Source organism: Pongo pygmaeus, chromosome 5, assembly GCF_028885625.2.
Source record: "Pongo pygmaeus isolate AG05252 chromosome 5, NHGRI_mPonPyg2-v2.0_pri, whole genome shotgun sequence".
Lineage (NCBI taxonomy): Eukaryota > Metazoa > Chordata > Mammalia > Primates > Hominidae > Pongo > Pongo pygmaeus.
This window is the reverse complement of record NC_072378.2, coordinates 32,063,914-32,087,992: the sequence shown is the minus strand read 5'-3', so window position 1 is coordinate 32,087,992 and position 24,079 is coordinate 32,063,914. Positions and strand designations below refer to the sequence as shown.

Sequence of the window (24,079 nt, the reverse complement as noted above, 5' to 3'; positions counted from 1 at the left end):
CCACCCCTAGTGGGGTTCACTGTGTGGTCACTGAGTGTGAACCCAGACTGGCCACTGAGGACCTGAAGGGCAAGGGGAGGCAGGTGGGAACACTGTGGGCCCTCAAGTTGAATGGAAATATAAAGGGCAGATCGATGGAGAGAGTTCCCCTGGGACCTCTTGTTGGGCTGATACTCACCCAAAGGAAGAAGCTCTGGGCCCCTGGGTCTTGGCGACTTGTCCCCAGCGGCAGCAGCAGGACTGTGTAGGGAGCCTGCACCAAGGGCACCCCGCCAGAGCCCTGGCTTCCCATGGCTCTGAGTTGGGAAGGGTGGAGCCACTCCCACTGGTGCAGCCCGGGCTGGTCCCTCCCCTCCACCCCTGCCTTGCACCCATCCTGCCTCTGTCAGCCTCTCAAGCCCTTTCCTGCTGTGTCTGTCTGAGGCTGGGGTGCTCCTACTTGAGAAGAGAGACCATCTCCCTTGGACCCCTCTGTCTTCCCTCTAATCTGTTTTGTAGGGCCTCTCTGAAGGGGTTCGTTCTCATGAAGTATCCTTGGGTAGAATCCGAGAGTCTTCCTACAGCAACAACACTGTTATTTTTACTGAGGCAGGGCAGGTTCCCCTGTGGACTCCTGCTCTGTGTTTCGGATCTTTCCTAGTCTCTTGTTTTGAGACTAAAGAAACAATATCTTTCTTCAAAATAAACTTTATTCCTAATATGAAACAAAATTTCTAGAGAAACTAAAAACTCTGGGTCTGAAGGAGATAAGGAAACAAAGAGGGCATGGCAGCCCACTGGGGTCTCAGCAGGCTGGGGAGGACACTGGAAGGACTCTCAGAGGATGTTGGTGGCAGCAGGCAGCACTTCCTGGCTCATGAAAACGTTCAAGTCCAGGTTAGGATCTTCCAAATCCAGTTTCATAAACTTATCCACTAATGTCTGGCAACTGAAGAAGAGAGAAAATCGCAAGATTTATGGCAGAATGGACAACCAAATCCCTGGGCGGAGGGGAGAGGCTGTGGCACAGAAAACCTGGGATCTTGAAGATTTAGGGATTTCAGAAAGAAATGGTGGGTTTCTGAAGGGCAAAGTGCTGGAGGAAGGCTGAGTCCCTGAAAAGGGGAGAAGAGCTGCAGGAGAAGATGCAGAGAGGGTAAAGACACTGGGGCCACACACTCACTTTTCCATTTGGTTCTTCTTTAGCAAATCCTTGACAGGCTTGATGGGTTTTCCACTGCGGATCAAGTCTGAGACCTAGGAACAACAAGCAAGAAGGTGGGAGGAGTAAGGAGAGTTGGGGAAGAGAAGGGGAAATAAGGGTCAGAAATCCTGTGGACCTAGACCCAGGCCCAATAGAACTAGGAATGGAAGGGAGCTCTGATGTGGAGGTGGTTGCACATTTGGATCTCATCACCTCCTTGCCACGAGCCACAAGCTCGTCAGGAAGCCCGGCCTGGGCAGCTGTGTGGGAGGCATGGCTGGCCTTCGCAACACCTTCGCAAACCTGATAGAAGAAGACAAGATCGTTGCCATCCTCACAGGTCTCCATGGTCTTAAAAGAGAATAAAAGACAGTATATCATCAATCACCTCCTTCCTGTCCTGAAACCCTTGGCCAATCCTGTGGGGAGGGAGAAAAGGGAAGGGATGTGGTCTCTGTGCTGAGGGAGCCCTTGTTCAGATAGAGGAGCCAATCCCCACCTCTGGGAAATGCCCAGCCTGGGGGCCCCCGAGGAGCTAGATTGGTCTCCTCACCAAATACTGTACCAGGGGCCCTTGTGGCAGCAGCTGTAGCTGAACAAGGCTCAGAAAGTTGGTGGCCACAAAGATGTGGGGGCATGTGGGTCCACGTGCCAGCCAGTATCGGAGCACAGCGGCCAGAAGCGCGAGCCCATCCACCTGCAAAGAGGGCAGAGGTTAGCATTCGGAGCCATGGGGACCCCATCTGCCCCTCTGCACTTGCACTGCCTTTCCCTGTCTCATGTTCTATTTCTTTTCTGCCCACATAGCCCTATTCATTCCAGAGGCCCAGCCTCACTGTCATGCTCCTTCATCCTCCTCCATTTTCCCCTCTGTAGTTTCTCCCCTCATCAGTTTCTCCCCTCACCGTGTTGGTTCCCTTTCCAAATTCATCAATGAGGACCAGCGACTGTGCAGTGGCATTGTTCACTGCTTTCGCCACCTGCTGGGTGTAAGGTGGACAAAGGAAAGTTAGTATTGGAAGCCCGTAATGCACTGACCACAGTTGGCCTGTGAATAAAGCTGTATACACGCCCTCCCTACTGCACTGCAAGTTCTTGAATGGTGAGGTGCACTCTTTGTTCATCCTCTTTGCCAACAGTGACTCACATGAAGCAAGGGTTCAAGAAATGTTTGTGGTATTGATTCTTCCTATCTCTGACCTTAGTGCTCCCCACTTTTAGTATAAAGGGCATGCAGCAGAGGGCATGCTTTCCTGTTAGGAGCATTTTCAGGGGTTCCTTTCCCATTATCCCCTTCCTCAATCCCACCTCCCTTTGTTCCCTTTGACCTGGTTGAGGTCGATCATGAAGGTGGAGAGGCCAAGGGAGATGGATTCACAGCTATGAATTCGTGTGAAGATGGCGTCTACTGCCCCAATTTCAGCCTCCTCTGCTGGCACAAAGCTGCCTACCAGGGCCATGAATGTGATCAAGCCTACCTGAACAGGGAAGGAGACAGGGCCTGGGGCCTGGTGCCATGAGCTGAGGTGAAAGTGAGGCTCAAGGCATGAATGGCAGATCAAAGAGAGATGGACAGGGTGAAACAGGAGAAATAGGTAACAGACACACTGACTGTCTCTCCTCCCCCAATCCTGATCATAGCCCTGTTGGCTAATTTAGAATCAGTAAGGAGGCACAGGACGTGGGCAGAGACATACTTGGGAGTAGTGTGTACCTACTCAGAGGCAGGTGAAGGAATTTGGGCCACAGAAAGTTCCATTAGAGCTTGGCTCTCCAGTGGAGAATGAGAACATGTGAGGTGGAAGCACAGGGATGTGGGTGATGGTCCTTTCATGAAGAGCGGGGTCAGAAAACGGGAGAAGAGCTGCACGAGCCTGGGTTGGCTGGCAAGTAGGGGTGGAGTAGATGCAGGAGATGCCAGCGGTCCAGGCTGCAGGGCTTCTCCTCACCTGTTTGAGGTATATGCTCTTCCCTGATGAGTTGGGTCCAGTGATGACTTTGACCCTCCCTTTGTCCCCACCACATTCTGTGGAGTTGGGCACAAAGGTTCGGGCACAGAGTTCCATCAGAGGATGTCTGCAGTGGACGGAGAGGCACCTCGCATGGCTTGTGGATCAAGATGGATGAACCCCCAGAAGATGTAGCCTTTGGGCCCCTCATGTCTATTCCTCCACCCACCTCTATTCTTACCTGCCATTCTGGATTCGTACCCCAAGGACTCGGGGGGAGTAACGTGGCCTTGAGTAGCCATAGTCCCGGGCAGCACTGGCAAGAGCCAGCAGGACGTCCAGGCGGGAGGCAAGGTCCAATACTCGGGTTAAGACAGCTGCTCGTGCCAGCACCTGGCACTGTAGCTGGTACATCAGCAGCGTCTCCTGGTCTGGGAATGGGTGAGGGAGGGAGCTGGAGGTCAGTTCCAGGGGAAAGTGAAGGAGAGGCAGAGGCCCCTAGGGGGATCTGGAAACAGGTTGCAGATACAATCTGAGACCTCAAGACATTCAGAGGAAAAGATAGAGTCAGAGTGAGCGAGACAGAGAGCAGGAAGAGAAGGGGCCTGTTGGAAGCATCCCCAAGTTGTCCACTCCCCTCCTTCCCCTGGCTGCTGCTTTTTTTTAAACATCTTACAATGCATATCACCTCTGGCTTTTCCTTACCCCGGATCTCGCAGTGCAGGTCCCCCAGCAATGCATCCAGCTCCTTGGTTCGGGCACTACGATAGTGCAGCTTCTCCTCTGAGAGAAACTGGGTACAGGGGTTCAAAGCTGTGGACTTTGCATCTCTTGGTCCTCCTCTCCTTCCCCATCTTTCTAACCCCACCTCCAGCCCCTAACTCTGACTTCTCTTTCCTTTGTCTCAGTGCTGGTAAAGCTCAGAGTAAAACTACAGAGGAGAGATCCCATATTGGGCAGTGCTGCTGTAGAGGAACGCCCTTCCTCAGCTGCTGACTCATTTTCCTCATCACTCACCTTACAGAGGTTGAGGGTCTTACCATGAAGTCCAGTCCATTAATCTCAAAGTCACTGGCCTCTACCATGGAAGGCAGGCGGGGAATAGAAAGAAGGAAGCCGATCTGGGGAGAGTAAAGAGGAGATACTCTACTCTCCTGCTTGGAGACTTACTGGACACCTCCCCACCCTAGAGGAAGCATTTTTTTTGTTTTGTTTTTTTGAGACAGAGTCTCGCTCTGTTGCCCGGGCTGTAGTGCAGTGGTGCGATCTCGGCTCACTGCAACCTCCACCTCCCAGGCTCACGCCATTCTCCTGCCTCAGCCTCCCGAGTAGCTGGGACTACAGGCGCCCGCCACGACGCCTGGCTAACTTTTTGTATTTTTAGTAGAGACGGGGTTTCACCATGTTAGCCAGGATGGTCTCGATCTCCTGACCTCGTGATCCACCCGCCTTGGCCTCCCAAAGTGCAGGGATTACAGGCGTGAGCCACCGCACCCGGCCAGAAAGAGGGAGCTTAAGAGATCCCTGTATCCCCACAAAAAAGTGTTCATGTTCTTCAGGCTGCCCCACAAGTTTTCTTCTCTACCAGTATGTCTTTCATAAGCCTAATATCTCCCCCGAAAGACATCTGAAGGCTACACCCACTCTCCTGCCCTCACCAGAGGGATGTAGATGACACTGCATGAAGGAATACGGGAGTCCAGATTCTCCAGTTCCTTGCGGGCAACCTCAGTAAGGAAATTGGGAAGTCCCATCAGTCTTCGCTTTTCTACGAGGGTGGAAGACATGTGGTTATCAAAAGTGAGGCTCCTGCCCTGGTTGCTATGAAGATCCCCAGCCGTGGTGACCACCTGCCAAGGATGGTGCTCCATCACTGCGCAGGGCTCACAGGCCCATCCGCACCCAACACTCACTCTCATCAATTTCAGGATCTATGTTGGGGAGGACTGTGAAGCGATTTTCAGCAAGGCTGCCCTCAAAGTCCACCTGAGGAGATTAAGTACTGTTTCTTAGGACCTGGCACCCTCTCTCTGTCCTGTTCCTCAGCTCTCCTTGGGCCCCAATTCTCCCTGCAGTCCTCCTTTAACTCTCACCCTCCAGATACTTCCCTGAAGTTCTGCCGCCTCCTCCCATCATCCCATTCTTTATCCAATTGACCTCAGTATCGTCCACGTTTCCCCATCTCGCACGCTGCATTCTCTCTCCCTGACCTCCCTGGGTGCACTCCCTTTTTCCTTCCACTCACTACTTTCCCAATGAGGCTGGCGATATGGTGCAGGTCATCAGAGAACTCTTGGGCAATGTCCCGAAAGAGCTGGATGGACTGCGGCAGGGAGCGGCAGGCATCCCTCAGGCCCAGGGCACTGTACACAGTCTGTGAGAGAAACACAAAAAGGAGGACAGGCCACATCCAGCTCGGGTTGAGGTGGTGATAGGGACAGACTCAGAAGAACAAAGACCAGTAGGGAAGATCACAGTAACAAAGAGGGAAGATCTCAAAGGCAAAAAGAAACAGTGAGAGGCACTGTACCAAACACTGAAGCTACAAAGACAATTAAGATATGGTCCCGGCCAGGCACAGTGGCTCATGCCTATAATCCTAGCACTTTGGGAGGCTGAGGTGGTGGATCACCTGAGGTCAGGAGTTCGAGATCGGCCTCACCAACATGGTGAAACCCTGTCTCTACTCAAAATACAAAAATTAACTGGGCGTGGTGGCATGCACATGTAATTCCAGCTACTTGGGAGGCTGAGGCAGGAGAATCTCTTGAACCTGGGAGGTGGAGGTTATAGCCAGATCACGCCATTGCACTCCAGCCTGGCCGACAGAGTGAGACTCTGTCTCAAAACAAACAAACAAACAAAAAAAGATACGGTCCCTGTCCCAGATGTGCTCACAGTCTAGGAAGGAAGACAGAAATACATTCAGAAGATTTAAAAGTGAGGTGGTAGGTGCTTTGATAGAGGGTTGTGCAAACTCTAAAACAAAGGAGTTTGTACAGAGTCGGGAGAAAGAGAAATATAGCTATAAAAGGCCATGAGTCTGTAATGATACAAGAAGAACAATGACAAAAAAACCTCATTGGCTATCAGGGCCGGGCGCGGTGGCTCACACCTGTAATCCCAGCACTTTGGGAGGCTGAGGCAGGTGGATCACGAGGTCAGGAGATTGAGACCATCCTGGTTAAGACGGTGAAACCCTGTCTCTACTAAAAGTACAAAAAATTAGCCAGGTGTGATGGCGGGCGCCTGTAGTCCCAGGCACTCAGGAGGCTGAGGCAGGAGAATGGCATGAACCCAGGAGGCAGAGTTTGCAGTGAGCCGAGATCGTGCCACTGCACTCCAGCCTGGGCAACAGTGCAAGACTCTGTCTCAAACAAACAAACAAAAAACAAAAAAACCTCATGGCTATCTTGGAGAATGTTAGGGAACTAATTTACCATATTGATAGCTAGTAAATAAAGGTGGGAGGTGCTCATTTCTGCAGCACATATACTAAAATTTCGAAGGTTACAGAGATTAGCACGGACACTGGGCAAGGATGACACACAAATTCAAGAAGCGTTCCATATTGGGAAAAAAAAAAAGGGCTGGGCACGGTGGCTCACACCTGTAATCCCAGCACTTTGGGAGGCTGAGGCGGGTGGATCACGAGGTCAAGAGATCAAGACCATCCTGGCCATCATGGCGAAACCCCATCTCTACTAAAAATACAAAAATTAGCCGGGCGTGGTGGCACACGCCTATAGTCCCAGCTACTCGGGAGGCTGAGGCAGGAGAGTCACTTGAAACCCAACCAGGGAGGCGGAGGTTGCAGTGAGCCGAGATCGTGCCACTGCACTGCAGCCTGGTGACAGAGCAAGACTCTGTCTCAAAAAAACAAAAAAAGAGTGGGGGAAAAATCAAGCAATTTTCTGTATTTCTATATGATTTCTATCACTTGGCAACCAAATAGTAGAGAAAAGGAAGTTTCTCTTTACAGAAATTTCTGGCTAATAAATGAAGAAAGAATGAGAGATTTAAATACTACTACTTTGTAATTGCTAAAGAATTAATAGATGGCTGGGCATAGTGGCTCACGCCTGTAATCCCAGCACTTTGGGAGGCCGAGGCGGGTGGATCACCTGAGGTCAAGGGATCAAGACCATCCTGGCCAACATGGGGAAATCCCGTCTCTACTAAAAATACAAAAATTAGCTGGGCGTGGTGGTGTGCGCCTGTAAGTCCCAGCTACTCAGGAGGCTGAGGCAGGAGAATCACTTGAACTCAGGAGGCGGAGGTTGCAGTAAGCCAAGATCGTGCCACTGCACTTCAGCCTGGCGACAGAGGGAGACTCATCTCAAACTAACTAAACAAATAAATAAATAATAGATTTAGGTATTAAACATCAGAACATTTGCTAACATCAGAAAAAGAGAGACAATCAGACATATCAGACATTATGTTCCTCTACTTCCAAAACAGTATTGAAAAAAAAAACTCTGAACCTTTTCATGCTTCTAGAACTAAATATTAATTTACAGAAACTATAGAAGAGAGAGAAATGTGCCAAAAACATCTAGGAAATGCAAACAGCAAAATCCAGGCTAACGGAAAACACTGTAAGACAAATAATAATCTAGTTTCTTCAACAAATTGCAAGGAGAAGAAAAAGAGAAAAAGAAAGGACAAGAGAGAAAAGATGGAGAAGGAACCTGTAGATTAAAAAGGATTAGGGCCATCATCTGGCTGGGCATGGTGGCTCACACCAATAGTCTCAGCACTTTGGGAGGCCCAAGCAGGAGGATCACTTGAGCTCGGGAGTTTGAGACCACCTTGGGCAACATAGTGAGATCCTGTCTCTAAAAAAAATAAAAAATTGGTCAGGCGCAATGGCTCATGCCTGTAATCCCAGCACTTTGGGAGGCCGAGGCAGCCAGATCATCTGAAATCGGGAGTTCGAGACCAGCCCGACCAACAGGGAGAAATCCTGTCTCTACTAAAAATACAAAATTAGCTGGGCGTGGTGGCACACGCCTGTAATCCCAGCTACCTGGGAGGCTGAGGCAGGAGAATCACTTGAACCCAGGAGGCAGAGGTTGCAGTGAGCCGAGATCACACCATTGCACTCTAGCCTGGGCAACAAGAGCGAAATCCTGTCTCAAAAATAAATAAATAAATAAATAAATGCAAGCAAAAAATAAAAACTTAGTTCGGTGTGATGGCCATCACCTGTGGTCCCTGCTACTCAGGAGGCTGAGCGGGGAGGATCGCTCAAGCCCAACAGTTTGAGGCTGCAGTGAGCTACAATTGTGCCATTGCACTCAAGCCTGGGTGACAGTGAGACCCTGTCTCAAAAAAGAAAAATTTCAGATATTTCATGATATCAAATAATACAATTTTTAAAGTAAGATAACAATACTGTTATTCTTTTTAAAAAATAGTTTTCTTTTGGAAATTACCCTGAAATATTGGCCGGGTGCGGTGGCTCACGCCTGTAATCCCAGCACTCTGGGAGGCCGAGGCGGGTGGATCATGAGGTCAGGAGATTGAGACCATCCTGGCCAACATGGTAAAACCCTGTCTCTACTAAAAATATAAAAAAAATAACTTGGGCATGGTGGCATGTGCCTGTTATCCCAGCTACATGGGAGGCTGAGGCAGGAGAATCACTTGAACCCGGGAGGCGGAGGTTGCAGTGAGCCAAGATCAGGCCACTGCACTCCAGCCTGGTGACAGTGAGACTCCGTCTCAAAAAAAAAAAAAGAAAAAAGAAATTACACTGAAATATTTATGGATGAAATGATATAATGGCTGGGATTTGCTTCAAAATAATCCAAGAAAGCCAGGTGCAGCATCTCAGGCCTATAGTCCCAGTTACGCTGGAGGCTAAGGTGGGAGGATTGCTTGAGCCCAGAAGTTAGAGGCTGCAATGAAATATGATTGCACCATTCCATTCTAGTCTGGGTGACAGAGCAGGACCTTATTTAAAACAACAACAACAACAACAACAACAAAACCCACAAAATAATCCAAGAGGAGAAAGTGGGAGAAGATACAGATGAAATATACTGGGCTGGGCACAGTGGCTCCCACCTATAATCCTAGCTCTTTGGGAGGCCGAGATGGGCGGATCACTTGAGGCCAGGAATTTGAGACCAGCCTGGCCAACATGGTGAAATCCCATCTCTACTAAAAATACAAAAATCACTCCAGTGTGGTGGTGGGCACCTGTAATCCCAGCTTCTTGGGAGGCTGAGGTAGGAGAATCACTTGAACTTGGGAGGCAGAGGTTGCAGTGAGCCAAGATCACACCACTGCAATCCAGCCTGGGTGACAGCGAGACTCTGTCTAAAAAAAAAAAAGAAATAAAAAAAACATTGGCATAAGTCAAAGTGTTGAAACTGCATGGTGGGTACATGGGGGTTAATTATATTATTCTAAATATTTTTTACATTTTCCTGAATACAAAGTTAAAAAAAAAAAAAGGGAGGGAGGCCGGGCGCGGTGGTTCACATCTGTAATCCCAGAACCTTGGGAGGCTGAGGTGAGTGGATCACCTGAAGTCAGGAGTTCAAGACCAGCCTGGCCAACATGGTAAAATCCTGTCTCTACTAAAAATACAAAAATTTGCCAGGCATGGTGGCGGGTGCCTGTAATCCCAACTTCTGGGGAGGCTGAGGCAGGAGAATTGCTTGAACCCCGGAGGCGGAGGTTGCAGTGAGCCAAGATCGCCCCACGGCACTTCAGCCTGGGCAACACAGCGAGACTGTCTCAAAAAAAAAAAAAAAAGAGGGTAGAATAAAATTGCACAGAGTGTCTAGGGCACAGACAGTCTGGAACACAGGCTGAGGGTCTTTACCTGGACTTCTGGGATTCAAGAAGGAAGGCCTTACCTTGTAGAGAACCTGCCAGTCGCTGACCTTGGTGTGGGACAACTTCATGCGTTTCAGAATCAGCTACAGTCAGACAAGGTTACAGCCGCTGTTTTCCCTTCCCTCCCTCTAATGCCCCTCAAGAAGCCCACTGCCCAGTATCAGCCCTCAACCTCCTTCCCCACCTCCCTGCCCTCCACCCTGGGCTCACAGGCACGTTCTTGATGTGACCCAGGAGCCGATGCAGCATCTGAGCCATGTCCAGATTCTGGGGCAGCAGAAAAAACTGAATGACATCCAGACGAGAATTGAGTTCCCCCAGGTCATGAGTCGGACGTGTGAACCATAGCCTGGAAGTGAGCGTTAGGGTGGGGGTACTAGAAGTTACATCTATCATCTTGATCTCAGTTTGCCAAAAAGTGTGTTTGCAGTCCCTGGGGATTGTGGCAATATGTATCCACGATGTGCTATGGGAATGTAGTGGCAAGTGCAGTGTCCTACCCATTCAGGTGTGTTTATGTGTATCTACTGAAAATTGCTAGATGTGAGCATAATTGTGTCTACATATCACAGTTTCAATGGATAAGACCGTGTGTCATTCCATGTATATAAGTAACGGAGCTTGTCAATATTTTAGAAGGAGAGCAGTGTGTTGAGGTATTTGTGTGCCAACACTGCAGCTCACTCTGAGGCTGAGTAAGAGATGGTGAGTCAGTATGTGTTTGTATGTCTGTATTTAGCTGTGAAAGTGTCTCTGGGTAACAGCAACAGACATTCGTCTTTTCATATTCTTCCTGTGAAAACATAACTGTCCCATTAGGGATGATAAGCCTTTAATTCAAAATAATGGTCAACCCTGCAGAGAAAAAAAGGATTGGGGAGGGACATTAAGACATTCAACAATAGTGTCTTATTCTTTGGGTTTTTTTTTTTTGTTTTTTTTTTTGAGACAGAGTCTAGCTCTGTCGCCAGGCTGGAGTGCAGTGATGCGATCTTGGCTCACTGCAACCTCCACCTCCCAGGTTCAAGTGATTCTCCTGCCTCAGCCTCCCGAGTAGCTGGGACTGCAGGTATGCGCCACCTTGCCCAGCTAATTTTTGTATTTTTAGTAGAGTCAGGGTTTCACCATGTTGGCCAGAATGATCTCAATCTCTTGACCTCGTGATCCGCCCACCTCGGCCTCCGAAAGTGCTGGGATTACAGGCGTGAGCCACCATACCTGGCCAATAGTGTCTTATTCTTTTTTTTTAATACAGAGTCTTGCTTTGTCACCCAGGCTAGAGTGCAGTAGCACAGTCTTGGCTCACTGCAACCTCCACCTCCCAGGTTCTGGAATTACAGGCACCCGCCACCGTGCCCGGCTAATTTTTGTATTTTTAGTAGAGACAGGGTTTCACCATCTTGGCCAGGCTGGTCTCGAACTCCTGACCTTGTGATCCACCCGCCTCAGCCTCCCAAAGTGCTGGGATTACAGGCATGAGCCACCGCGCCCGGCATGTCTTATTCTTAAATTGGCTGATGGATATATAGATATTTGTAATATTATTATTATTTTTGAGATGGAGTCTTGCTCTGTGGCCCAGGCTAGGGTGCAGTGGCGCGATCTCGGGTCACTGCAACCTCTGCCTCACAGGCTTAAGTGATTCTCCTGCCTCAGCCTCCCCAGTAGCTGGAACTACAGGTGTGTGCCACCATGCCCAGCTAAATTTTGTATTTTTAGTAGAGATGGGGTTTCACTGTGTTGGCCAAGCTGGTCTCGAAATCCTGACCTCAGGTGATCTGCCTGCCTCAGCCTCCCAAAGTGCTGGGATTACAGGCATGAGCCACCGCGCCTGGCCATTTGTATTATTATTAATAGTTTTTATAGAGACAAGGTCTTGCTATGTTGCCCAGGCTGTTCTCAAGCTCCTGGCCTCAAGCAGTCCTCCTGCCATGGCCTCCCAAAGTGCTGGGATTATAAGCATGAGCCACTGCACCTGGCCCGATAGTATTATTATTTACATCTTTTTTTTTTTTTGAGACAGAGTCTTGCTCTGTTGTCCAGGCTGGAGTGCAGTGGTGGGATCTCAGCTCACTGCAACCTCCGCCTCCCAGGTTCAAGCGATTCTCATGTCTCAGCCTCTAGAGCAGCTGGGATTACAGGGGTGCGCCACCACACCTGGCTGATTTTTGTATTTTTAGTAGAGATGAGGTTTCACCATGTTGGCCAGCCTGGTCTCAAACTCCAGACCTCTGGTGATCCACCTGCCTCGGCCTCCCAAAGTGCTGGGATTACAGGCATGAGCCACCACGCCCAGCTAATTATTTACATCTTTTTGTGTGTTGGAAGTATTTCCTAATAAATTAAAATAAATTCAGGCCAGGTGCAGTGGCTCACGCCTGTAATCCCAGCACTTTGGGAGGCCGAGGAGGGCAGATCACAAGGTCAGGAGATTGAGACCATCCTGGCTAACACGGGGAAACCCCGTCTCTACTAAAAATACAAAAAAATTAGCCGGGCATGGTGGCGGGCGCCTGTAGTCCCAGCTACTTGGGAAGCTGAGGCAGAAGAATGGTGTGAACTCGGGAGGTGGAGCTTGCAGTGAGCCGAGATCAGGCCACTGCACTCCAGCCTGGGCGACAGAGCGAGACTCTGTCTCAAAAAAAAAAAAAATAAATAAATAAAATAAAATAAATTCATATACAGAAATAAATGCCTCATCTGTGTTTGTCTAAATCTGGGTATCCCTGTATCCTTATTGGCCATGAGAGTGTGAGATTCTGCAGGGACTTGTGAGCCCACAAATTCTTTTCTACATAGAGCAAGTAACTAAGGATGCCATTTTATGTAAGAGCCAACATGTGCACACACTAGGTCCTGAAGATTTGTATCTTACATTGCAGTCTGTGGCCAGTTACTTTGGGTTAGAACACCCCAGATTAGAATGAAGGGGAGCATCCAGATGGCTTCAAGGGTGGGTTTCAGGTACCTCTGCTCCTTGGTCACTGAGGGCTCCCACCAGAACAGTGTAGGCCAGTCTGTAAATAGCCATCCCCACTTTAGAAAGGACATGCGCCACACTAAACACTTTGGTATCTCTGACTCATGTCCTGCTAGTACTGGGAAAGACTTTAGTTAAACCAAACTCCGTAATTTAACAACTGAGAAAATGAAACCGTTAAAAGATAAGCAACTTGCCCAAAGTCATACTGCCAATAAGAACAGCTAAGTCTCAAAATCATGTCTCCAGACTCCTAGGACAGTGCTCTTTAGAGCATACTGTGACATTCAGTCATATTCTTGGTGGCCTGTCCAGCTTTTAGTTCTTGAACTGCTGGCCTCAAGCAATCCTCCTGCCTCAGCCTCCCAAAGTTCTGGGATTACAGGCGTGAGCCACCACATCTGGCCCTATATTATTATTTACATCTTTTTGTACGTTAGAGGTATTTCCTAATAAATTAAATTCATATACAGAAATATTAATAAATGTCACCTCTCCTTAGTTCATTAGATTATATGATGATTCTTCAAGTTATATGATCTCATGCCCTGTCTGATTCCATTTGGGGAATATGCACTTCTTCCCCACCTTAAATCCAGCTCTCTTCTCCACTGAGAATTTTCTCCCTCCCATCTGTGGCTGAGATTAAAGATCTGCACCTGAAGCACTGGAGAATGTGTGGGTAATTAAATTATCCTACCGATTCCTGGAGATGCTGATTACCTGATTACCCTGCTGATTACCTGGAGATGACCTCAGAGATTATCCTAAATTAACCCCTCCAAGATACACATTGCAGCGGGAGGTGAGATAGGGGAAGGATTGTGCACCTGAGGCTAGCAAAGGCTTCCACTCTGTTTAGAGATGATGTTACCAGTGTGTTTGCATTTGCGTTGTGTTCACACATTGAGTGCTACTATGTACAAGACCATGTGTCAGACACTGAGGTAACAGGTATGGCCACTAGATAGAGTTCATAGCTATGGAGGCAAGCAGATTCACTGACTGCTAATTCTAACCTGATGTGACAGTGCAACTAGAAAAACATAAACAAGCACTATGTGAGTACAAGGAAGGTGCACATCAACTCCTTACAGGTGCCTGTGGAAGCCATAAGGGTAACAGTTGGATTGCACCTTGAAGAGGATGTACTTTTTTTTTTTTTTTAAGACAGAATCTCACTCTGTTGCCCAAGCTGGAGTGCAGTGGGGCAATCTGGGCTCACTTCAACCTCTACCTCCCAGGTTCAAGCGATTCTCCTGCCTCAGCCTCCTGAGTAGCTGGTACTAGAGGCATGTGCCATGACGCTGGGCTAATTTTTGTATTTTCGGTAGAGATGAAGTTTCACCAAGTTGGCCACGCTGGTCTTGAACTCCTGACCTCAAATCAACCACCTGCCTCAGCCTCCCAAAATGCTGAGACTACAGGCATGAGCCACCGCGCCTGGCCTGGATGTAAGATTTTGATAGGTACAGAACAAGGAAAAGACTTTCCAGGCCGGGCGCAGTGGCTTATGCCTGTAATACCAGCACTTTGGGAGGCCGAGGTGGGCGGATCACGAGGTCAGCAGTTCAAGACCAGCGTGGCCAACATGGTGAAATCCCATCTCTACTAAAAATACAAAAATTAGCCAGGCATGGTGGTGGGCCCCTGTAATCCCAGCTTCTCCAGAGGCTGAGGCATGAGAATCGCTTGAACCTGGGAGGCGGAGGTTGCAGTGAGCCAAGACCGCACCACTGCACTCCAGCCTGGGTGACAGGGGGAGACTCTGTCTCAAAAAAAAAAAAAAAGACTTTCCAGAAGGAGCAGCATAAACACAGGCATGACATGTTTCCATAATGGCAAGTGGCCCTAAATGACTAGAATATAAGGTAGATCCAGTAGGAAAGGACTTAGAAGGGGCTTGGGAAGGTGAGTCTGGAAATTAAAACTAGGGTAAATGTGACGGACCCTGAACATCATTATACTGCTTAAGATGCTAATCTTCATCCTGAAGGTAATGGGAAAACCTCCTGAGGTTTATGTTATTTTCTTTCTACTTAGGCTATTTAAAAAGTGGAGTGATGGCCAGGCACAGTGACTCATGCCTGCAATCCCAGCACTTTGAGAGGCCGAGGTGGGCGGATCACCAGGAGTTCGAGCCCAGCCTGACCAAATGGTGAAACCCCGTCTCTACTGAAAATACAAAAATTAGCCAGGCGTGGTGGTGGGCGCCTGTAATCCCAGCTACTCGGGAGGCTGAGGCAGAAGAATTGCTTGAACCTGGGAAGTGGAGGTTGCAGTGAGCAGAGATCGCGCCATTGTACTCCAGCCTGGGGAACAAGAGCAAAACTCAGTCACAAAAAAAAAAAAAAAAAAAAAGGAGTGACATGCTTAGATCTCTGTTTTGGAATGACAGGTTTTTTGTTTCTAGCTCACTTGAACTGGCAGAATGATAGGTACTTTAGAATGAAGGGTGGCTTAGAAAAAGAAGAGATCAGAGGCAGACAGACCAATTTGAAGGCAAAGGCAATGCTCCAGGCTAGAAATGATGATGACCATGGTGATGACCAGAATTAGAGCAGTGGAAAGAGACAGGGATAGCTGGGGGAGACATTACAGGATAGAATCGATAAGACTTAGTGAATAATTAAATATGGGAGATGAGGGAGAAGCATCAATCCAAGGTTCATGGCTTGAGAAGGTGTACTGCCAGCAATGCCATTAAGCAGCAAAGGGAATGCAGGAAGAGGAACAGATCTGGTGGGCATCAGTTTGGATGCTCTGAGTTTGAGCTGCCTGTGAAAACTGCAGGTGGTGATATGCAATTAACATTCACATATGGAGTTCAAAACTAGAGACACAAATTTGACAGTCATCACAGAAATGTGAAGTGTGTTTTCTATAACTAAAGATAACCATGCTAACATAGCCATGTGTTACATTAGCATTTTTTTTTGTTTTTGTTTTTGTTTTTGTTTTTTTGAGACAGAGTCTCACTCTCTTGCCCAGGCTGAAGTGCAGTGGCACAATCTTGGCTCACTGCAACCTCCACCTCCTGGATTCAAGTGATTCTCCTGCCTTAGTCTCCCGAGTAGCTGGAATTACAGGCACCCACCAACATGCTTGGCTAATTTTTGCATTTTAGTAGAGATGGGACTTTACCATGTTGGCCAGGCTGGTCTCAAACTCCTGATCTCAAGTGATTCACCCACCTTGGCCTCCCAAAGTGCTGGGATTATAGGCATGAGCCATTGTGCCCGGCCTTACATTTTGTGTTTTTTCCTGCTGCTTGTATGTGTGCAAGTCTGTGTATCATCAATGGGTATATGTGTACCTGTCCTGACAACAAAAAATGAGATGAATATCAGCTACTACACAAAGCTGTTATAAGGATGAAATGCATTTAGCCAGTGCTCAGTAAAGGGCAGTTGCTTTACTACTAATAGGTGGGGTGGTGTATGTGAGAATCTGTATACTGCCATTAGTAGGCTTTAGTACGTAGTGTGCATATGGAATTCATGCATTAGTGTGTAGTATGTGTGGGACCCACTCACCTGAGCAGCTTCTCTCCCCACTTACAGCGGCATCTGTTGAGGATTCCTGTGAGGGATAAGGCAGGGAGTGAACTTGTTACAAGGCAGGGACAGGGAATGGAATGTGTTTATGTGTCTAAGCTGAGGCATCCAGGTCAGAGGTGCTGGTTGTTGAGGAAGCTGGCCTGGGAGGGCACAAAGGCAGCCAAAGCTGGTACCTGGCCACAGATATGAGCTGGGATTACCGTACATGGAGATGGGGGAAGGGATGGACACTCACAGGGACATTTAGCCAGAAAAATACACAAAGCAGACCTAGTTAAAACTCAAGAACCGGCCGGGCGCGGTGGCTCATGCCTGTAATCCCAGCACTTTGGGAGGCCGAGGCAGACGGATCACGAGGTCAGGAGATCGAGACCATCCTGGCTAACACGGTGAAACCCCGTCTCTACTAAAAATACAAAAAATTAGCTGGGTGTGGTGGCGGGCACCTGTAGTCCCAGCTACTCGGGAGGCTGAAGCAGAACGGCATGAACCCGGGAGGCAGAGCTTGCAGTGAGCGGAGATCGCACCACTGCACTCCAGCCTGGGTGACAGAGCGAGACTCCGTCTCAAAACAAAACAAATAAACAAACAAACAAAACACAAAAACTCAAGAGCCCTCCCGCCCCTCCAAAAATATAAAAACTCAAGAGCTGGCCGGGCAGGGTGGCTCATGCCTATAATCCCAGCACTTTGGGAGGCCAAGGCATGAGGATCACATGAGCTCAGGAGTTTGAGACCAGCCTGGGCAACATGGCGAAACACCATCTCTACTTAAAAATACAAAAAAATTAGCTGGGCATGGTGGTGCAGGCCTGTAGTTCCAGCTGTTCAGGAGGCTGAGATAGGATGAGGCAGGAGAATCACTTGAACCCAAGAGGCGGCGGTTGCAGTGAGCCTAAATTGTACCACTGCACTCCAGCCTGGGTGACACAGCAAGATTCCATCTTAAAAAAAAACAAAACAAACAAACAAAAAAAACCTCAAGAGCCCAACACACATATGTAAAAAACTGGACGGCTGGGCGCGGTGGCTCATGCCTGTAATCCTAGCACTTTGGGAGGCTGAGGCGGGTGGATACCCTGAGGTCAGGAGTTCAAGACCAGCCTGGCCAACATGGTGAAACCCCGTCTCTACTAAAAATACAAAAATTAGCTGGGCATGGTGGCAGGTGCCTGTAATCCCAGCTGCTCAGGAGGCTGAGGCAGGAGAATCGCGTGAACCCAGGAGGCAGAGGTTGCACTGAGCCGAGATCGCACCATTGCACTCCAGCCTGGGGGACAAGAGCGAGACTTCGTCTCACAAACACACACACACACAAAACTGGACACAACTGGCTGGGCGCGGTGGCTCACGCCTGTAATCCCAGCACTTTGGGAGGCCGAGGCGGACGGATCACGAGGTCAGGAGATCAAGATCATCCTGGCTAACACAGTGAAACCCGGTCTCTACTAAAAATACAAAAATTAGCCGGGCGTCGTGGCGGGTGCCTGTAGTCCCAGCTACTCAGGAGGCTGAGGCAGCAGAATGGCGTTAACCCAGGAGGCGGAGCTTGCAGTGAGCTGCTATCGCACCACTGCACTCCAGCCTGGGTGACAGAGTGAGACTCTGTCTCAAAAAAAAAAAAACTGGACACAACTTACTGAGCTATGAAACTATATGGATATTTGCGGAGATGTCCCTAATATACCCTAAAGCCAGAGACAACTGATAAAGACTCTATACAAATCAAATAGGCATTTATGCAGTTACAAAACTCTCCTCTATATACAAGGCCTCCCAAAGTCCCTAACAGGTACCCAACTAGTAGACACATTCATACAAACCCAGGGAAGGAACACAGAATTGGTAAAGTAATGGCTGATATACAACAACACTTTACAGCCACAAAGTATGGGAAGATGCTCAAGCTTGGGGGGACGGGGGGTACAAAGAGGTAAGAAATTTGGATTGGCATGAAAGAGATATCTGACAATGGGAGTGAAGTGGGAAGGGAGGCTGGGACGCATCTTTGGAGCCAATTGCTTTTCTGGTAGGTCTTTGTAATGTGAGATGAGGGATGGGGCACACCTACCAAAGAGGCTGAGCCCCTCCTTCAGTCCACTGGCCACTTTGTACACTGAGGGGTGAGACTCACTCTTAAAAATCTGTAGAACACTGTCAAGGAGAAATGGAGGAGTTTGGGGTAACTTGGACTTTTGAAGGGAATAAGAATTGAGGACTGATAAATGGAATGGGGATGGGGATATCCTCCTGAGATCACGCCTTTTTTTTTTTTTTTGAGATGGAGTCTCGCTCTGTCGCCCAGGCTGGAGTGCAGTGGTGCAATTTCAGCTCACTGCAACCTCTGCCTCCTGGGTTCAAGCAATCCTCCTGCCTCAGCCTCCTGAGTGGCTGGGATTACAGGCGCACAACACACCCAGCTAATTTTTGTATTTTTAGTAGAGACGGGGTTTTACCATATTGGTCAGGTCTCGAACTCCTGACCTCAGGCGATCCACCCGCCTTGGCCTCCCAAAGTGCAGGGATTACAGGTATGAGCCACCGTGCCCAGCCGAGATCACATCTTGATGTAAGGTTTGTCCCTTACTTTTCTTTTCCTCAGTTTCTCCCTATAGAAAAGCAAGCTAATATCTTTATGCTTTTCTTCCTCTCTTTCCCTCAAAGCCCCCCTTCCCTTTCCTTCAAGGAGAGAGATCTTAATAGCCCCAGGATTAGGGAAACTAGAGCCTCATTAGGATTATTGGAGCATTAAACTTAATCCTTCTCCCTCCCCAGAAACAGCAGCATGCCTCCACCTCTTTACCTGTAAGTGTCTTGATCTATGTTCACCAGATGAGTCCTGAGGTCAGAAAACAAGCAGGAAGGGGTCTGAGTTCATTCCACAACTCCACTTCCTTTGTCCCCTTCTCTGAATATTGTCCCAGTCTTCTTCCCAAAGTCTCATTAGCCCTTAAATTCTCCCGGGTGTCCTAGAGCACTTGACCCACTGGGTCACAGCCACATCCACACCCCACCCCCACTTTACTTTTCAGGCCTCCCATTCCCACATTACTTTGGTTGGGGTTGGGGTGAATCACCTACAACATAAATTTCTTAAAGCCCAGGATGGGGACGCTGACATTATAGTCTTCCAGTTCAACCCCGATTCTTCTTCGACCCAGGAACTTCAGCAGCCCTCCAAGTGCTCGAACCTGGAGGGGATCAGCAGTGGAATTGGGGTAAATCTTAAATCTCCTGGGGGCTGCAGAGCACCAGGGAAAGTTATTATTTTCCAGGGCTAGGCCAGTACCTCCCAGAATTCAGCCCTAGCACTGAGGTTCTTGTGCCTTTCTCCAACCTGCCGCCTCCCAGCCCTCATCCCCCAGGACCAATCTCACTGTGAGGAGGCAGTCAAAGGGAATAATGGAAGAGAGGAAGAGGATTTTCTCAGTGGCAGTCATGGAGTCTGGGATGAAGGAGTAGTTTCCAGAAAGGAGGCGTTGTTTGCTTATCTCCAGACCTATTTGAGGGAGGCAAGCAAAGGGAAAGGTCTTACAGCTCAACTTTTTCACCCCATTTTAAGAATGAGACAATAGAAGCAAGAGAGATGATTTGACTTGCCCAAGCTCACACAGGCAGTTAATGGAAAGCTAGAGCAAGAACCAAATTTTCAGACTCTTAGTCTAATTCTCTTTTTATTCTACATATAATATAAAGATACTTGGCTGAAAGCACAGCCTGAGAAAGATAAATGGCTGAGGAAAGTAGACATCTGTCTGGAATTGAGGATTTTGGTCAAAATGATGGTATTAATAGAACTAGTAACACTAATATCTTAATATCTAATTAGGATAGTATACTCCTGTTCTTATTGTAAACCTAGGAAGGTTATGGAAGTGCCTTATGGATCATAATAAGGGTCACTGAGGCAGTGCCTTTTGGTTTTGTGACAAAAGGCTTTAACTTAATGGGGAGAAATCCAACAATAAAACCTGTCCAAAAACGTCACCACTCCTCAGGGGAGGCCCTCATCCCTAGACATGACTCAAGCAGAGGCTTCCCAATAACCTGCAGGTTATTAAAGGGTAGGGAGCAGGAGAGATCTTGGGGGGATGGGTCATAGGGCATGAGGAGCACAAAGGTTTAGGATGACATAAGGCAGAGGGGAGATCTGTGATGATGAAGGTAGAGTTAGGGGGAAAGAATGGGACACCGGAACAGGGAGTTGGGCAAAGCAAAAGGAAGGAGATACCAAAATCCACACTTGGCAAAAATATGATTTCAGGTCTTTTAGGCTCTCTGTGCTCCTGGGAGGCTGTGGGGGAGGCAAAGAAAAGGCTATCATTCTGTACATCTCAATCCTTCTACCTCTGTCTGACACTCCCTCTCACCCAATTCTAGCCCCCTGGAATATTCCATATATCAGTCCTTCCCCATTTCCCCTCCATCCTTTACCAAGTCCTTACCAAGCTTTCCCAGAAATCGAGTCATATTCTCATCCTGTTTGGCACTCGTAACAACAGACTGGGGATTGATCTCATCCAGAACTTGGAAGGAGAACAGAGATCAAATGAGTTAAAGGATCTTTGTCTTTGACTAAGAGAAAACCCATAGCCCTCCTCTTCCTACCCCTCTCCTTCTCAAAAACATTTCCTCCCTAGGAGTAGGGAGTGCTCTGCACATTGGGAACACAGACAGAAGTTAGGAATGAGATTTAGAAAAGTAATGAGTGGTGGGATGGTGAGAGGGAAGTGGGATGTTCTGGATATTGTCACTAGGCTGTAAACCCCTGGAGAACAGACATGACTGATTTGCCCAGGGCTGAATCTGAAGCACCTGAAACATTGTAAATACGTCATATACATTTGTGACCAGGCACAGTGGCTCATGCCTGTAATCCCTGCCCTTTGGGAGGCCAAAGCAGGCAGATCACTGGAGGCCAGGAGCTCAAGACAAGCCTGGACAACGTGGTGAAACCCCATCTCTACTAAAAATATAAAAATTAGCCAGGTGTGGTGGCAGATGCCTATAATCCCAGCTACTCCGGAGGCTGAGGGAGGAGAAATGCTTGAATCCAGGAGGCGGAGGTTGCAGTGAGCCAAGATGGCACCACCACACTTCCAGCCTGAGTGACAGAGCAAGACACTGTCTCAAAAAAGAACCACCAAACAAACCAAAAAACAACCTCACAAATATTTGTTAAATAATGAAAATAATTCATAAAAACAAGAGGGAGCCTCTGTGAAGCAACTGTAAAATACATTGAGTCAGTGCTATAGTTTGAATGTGATTTATCCCCGCCAAATCTCGTGTTGAAATTTAATCCCCAGTGCGATAGTGTTGTGAGGTAGGGCCTAGCAGGAGGTGTGTGGGTGATGGGAGTGGATCGCTCATGAACAGATTAATGCCCTTCCTGGAGTGTGTTGGTGGGTACGTGTGAGTGGTTCTCATTCTATTAGTTCCTGAGAGAGCTGGTTGTCAAAAAGAGCCTGGCATCTCCCTCCCCCTTGCTTCTTCTCTGCCATGTGACCTCTACACACCCTGCCTTCCCTTCTTCCATGAGTTGAAGCAGCCTGAGGCCCTCACCAGTGAAGATGCCCAATTTTGAGCTTTCCAACCATCCAGAACCATAAGCCAAATAAGAACTTTTTTATTTTTTATTTTTGCAAATTACTCAGACTCAGGTATTTCCTCATAGCAACACAAAATATGCTAGACAGTGAGGTGAGTTAATAAGTAAAACATGGCTGGGCGTGGTGGCTCACGCCTGTAGTCCCAGCACTTTAGGAGGCCAAGGTGGGCGGATCACAAGGTCAGGAGTTTGAGACCACCCTGGCCAACATGGTGAAACCCCGTCTGTACTAAAAACACACAAAAAAATTAGCTGGGTGTGGTGGCACACGCCTGTAGTCCCAGCTACTCGGGAGGTTGAGTCAGGAGAATTGCTTGAACCCAGGAGGTGGAGGTTGCAGTGAGCCAAGATTGCGCCACTGCACTTGAGCCTGGCCAACAGAGCAAGACTCTGTCTCGAAAAAAAAAAATGTGTGTGTGTGTGTGTGTGTGTGTAACACATCTGCAATCCCAGAGAGCAGAGGAATTTATGGTTCCGTCCCCACCTCTCTGGAGAAGCTTGAGGCTCTCGTGGTCTGGGGCATCTGGCATGAAGTGGATAGTGGAGTCACTAGTATCATAGTAGGCAATGCCCAAGTATCCTGAATTCCACAGCACACACAGATGGATCTGTCCAGCAAGGAAGAAAGGAAACCACTATTGGAATCACTCGAGTGTAGGGTTTGCCATGCCTTATGTTATTTAATCATTTTATCAAATCTCTGAGATAGGTATCATCACCCCCATTTAGTGAATGAGAAACAGCCACTCAGGAGGTAAGAGACTTGCCCAGCTCTTCCCAACCCTGTTGTTTTTTTTCTTTCTTTCTTTGAGACAGAGTCTTGCTCTGTCGCCCAAGCTGAAGTACAGTGGAGCAATCTCAGCTCATTGCAACCTCCGCCTCCCGAGTTAGAGTGATTCTCCTGCCTCAGCCTTCCCAGTAGCTGGGATAACAGGCACGTGCCACCATGCTCGGCTAACTTTTACATTTTTAGTAGAGACGGGGTTTTGCCATGTTGTCCAGGCTGGTCTCGAACTCTTGAGCTCAGGTGATCCGCCCGCCTCAGTCTCCCAAAGTGCTAAGATTACAGGTGTGAGCCACCGCGCCCGGCACCCAACCCTCTTTTATTCTAACTTCCCATCAACTCTCCATTCAAGTTTCTACTCCCCTCAGAGACCTCGGCCAGCTCCTCCTCCTCCTCGACTTCCTCCTCCTCGGCCTCCCTGGGGCCCGGCACTGGGGCCGGGCTGGGGAAGCCAGAGGAGGCCGCCCCAGGTCCCAGTCCCTGCGGTGTTCTCCTTGGGTTCGCTCCTAAGGAGGCCATGAGCTTGGAGGCTCTGCGGATGCAAAAAGTGAGGGCGGTTCGGAAGCAACGATTCACTGAGGAGGCTGGGGTAAGGTGGCGCGCAGAATGCAAAGCACTAAGTACTTCTGCTACAGGGCTGCGGGGCAGGGCTGCGGGGCAGGGCTGAGGGGCGTGGAGAGCTGTGGACACCGGGGGTGAATTCTCGGGTATTTAACTAAAGTACAGATTGTGGGAAACTCCACGCGCCCCACCCTCATTCCTGTCACGCGGAGGTTGCCCTTTGGAAGGAAGGGGTCTGAGGGCCCTGTGGGGCGAGTCGTGCACGTCTTATGTCTCTGCCTCTGCCAACCACGCGCCAGGACCCCAGCCTCACGCGCTTATTTTCCTCCTCCCCCAACTGCCGCCATCGCAGCGTTTTCCCGCCTTTTCAGTAACCTGAGTCGCGACACGCGGGAGAACGCCCCGCTGACCGACCGCCACGAGCCTGCAGGAGGAGCGCGCCGGCGCGGGAGCGAGGTGCGCGCGCACGCGCCCCGCCCTCCTAGCCGCTATTGATTGAAGAGGCCCGGATCCAGCCTAGAGATCCGACAGGGCGAGGAGGAGAAGCGGACTGCCGTAGCTGAAGAGTCTGGACGCTGATTGGCCTATTCGCCTTC

General features: G+C 48.9%; 2 protein-coding genes and 1 non-coding gene across 11 annotated transcripts in view; 1 reads left to right on the top strand and 2 right to left on the bottom strand.

Moving 5' to 3' along the window:
* The window catches only part of SAPCD1 (suppressor APC domain containing 1), a 2,187-nt gene extending 1,505 nt beyond the window's left edge, over nt 1–682 (bottom strand). The window contains exon 1 of the mRNA XM_054491327.1: nt 179–682. Coding sequence (XP_054347302.1) covers nt 179–292 — 114 coding nt within the window. The 5' untranslated portion in view covers nt 293–682. The remainder of the gene's footprint in view (nt 1–178) is intronic.
* Nucleotides 672–24,079, bottom strand: MSH5 (mutS homolog 5). 9 transcript variants are annotated; one of them, XM_054491320.2, is made up of 25 exons: nt 23,859–24,079; nt 23,295–23,454; nt 22,623–22,746; nt 20,973–21,053; nt 20,759–20,821; nt 19,905–20,026; nt 19,609–19,718; nt 19,331–19,366; nt 18,599–18,681; nt 16,504–16,549; nt 10,198–10,336; nt 10,008–10,070; nt 5,378–5,506; nt 5,046–5,118; nt 4,791–4,900; nt 4,173–4,253; nt 3,838–3,925; nt 3,374–3,563; nt 3,133–3,259; nt 2,512–2,661; nt 2,089–2,166; nt 1,737–1,880; nt 1,397–1,534; nt 1,163–1,236; nt 672–928 (listed from the first exon to the last, which is right to left on the bottom strand). In XM_054491320.2, the coding sequence occupies exons 2-25, from the start codon at nt 23,439–23,441 to the stop codon at nt 817–819; spliced, it is 2,508 nt and encodes an 835-aa protein (XP_054347295.1). In that variant the 5' UTR covers nt 23,442–23,454; nt 23,859–24,079; the 3' UTR covers nt 672–816. The 9 variants fall into 9 exon arrangements, with proteins under 9 accessions (XP_054347295.1, XP_054347298.1, XP_054347297.1 ...); XM_054491323.2 differs by having other exon boundaries at nt 1,749–1,880; XM_054491322.2 differs by having other exon boundaries at nt 2,089–2,163.
* LOC129039727 (U6 spliceosomal RNA) lies at nt 6,604–6,708 on the top strand. Its single transcript, XR_008503439.1, has one exon. It is a non-coding gene; the product is annotated as a U6 spliceosomal RNA (small nuclear RNA).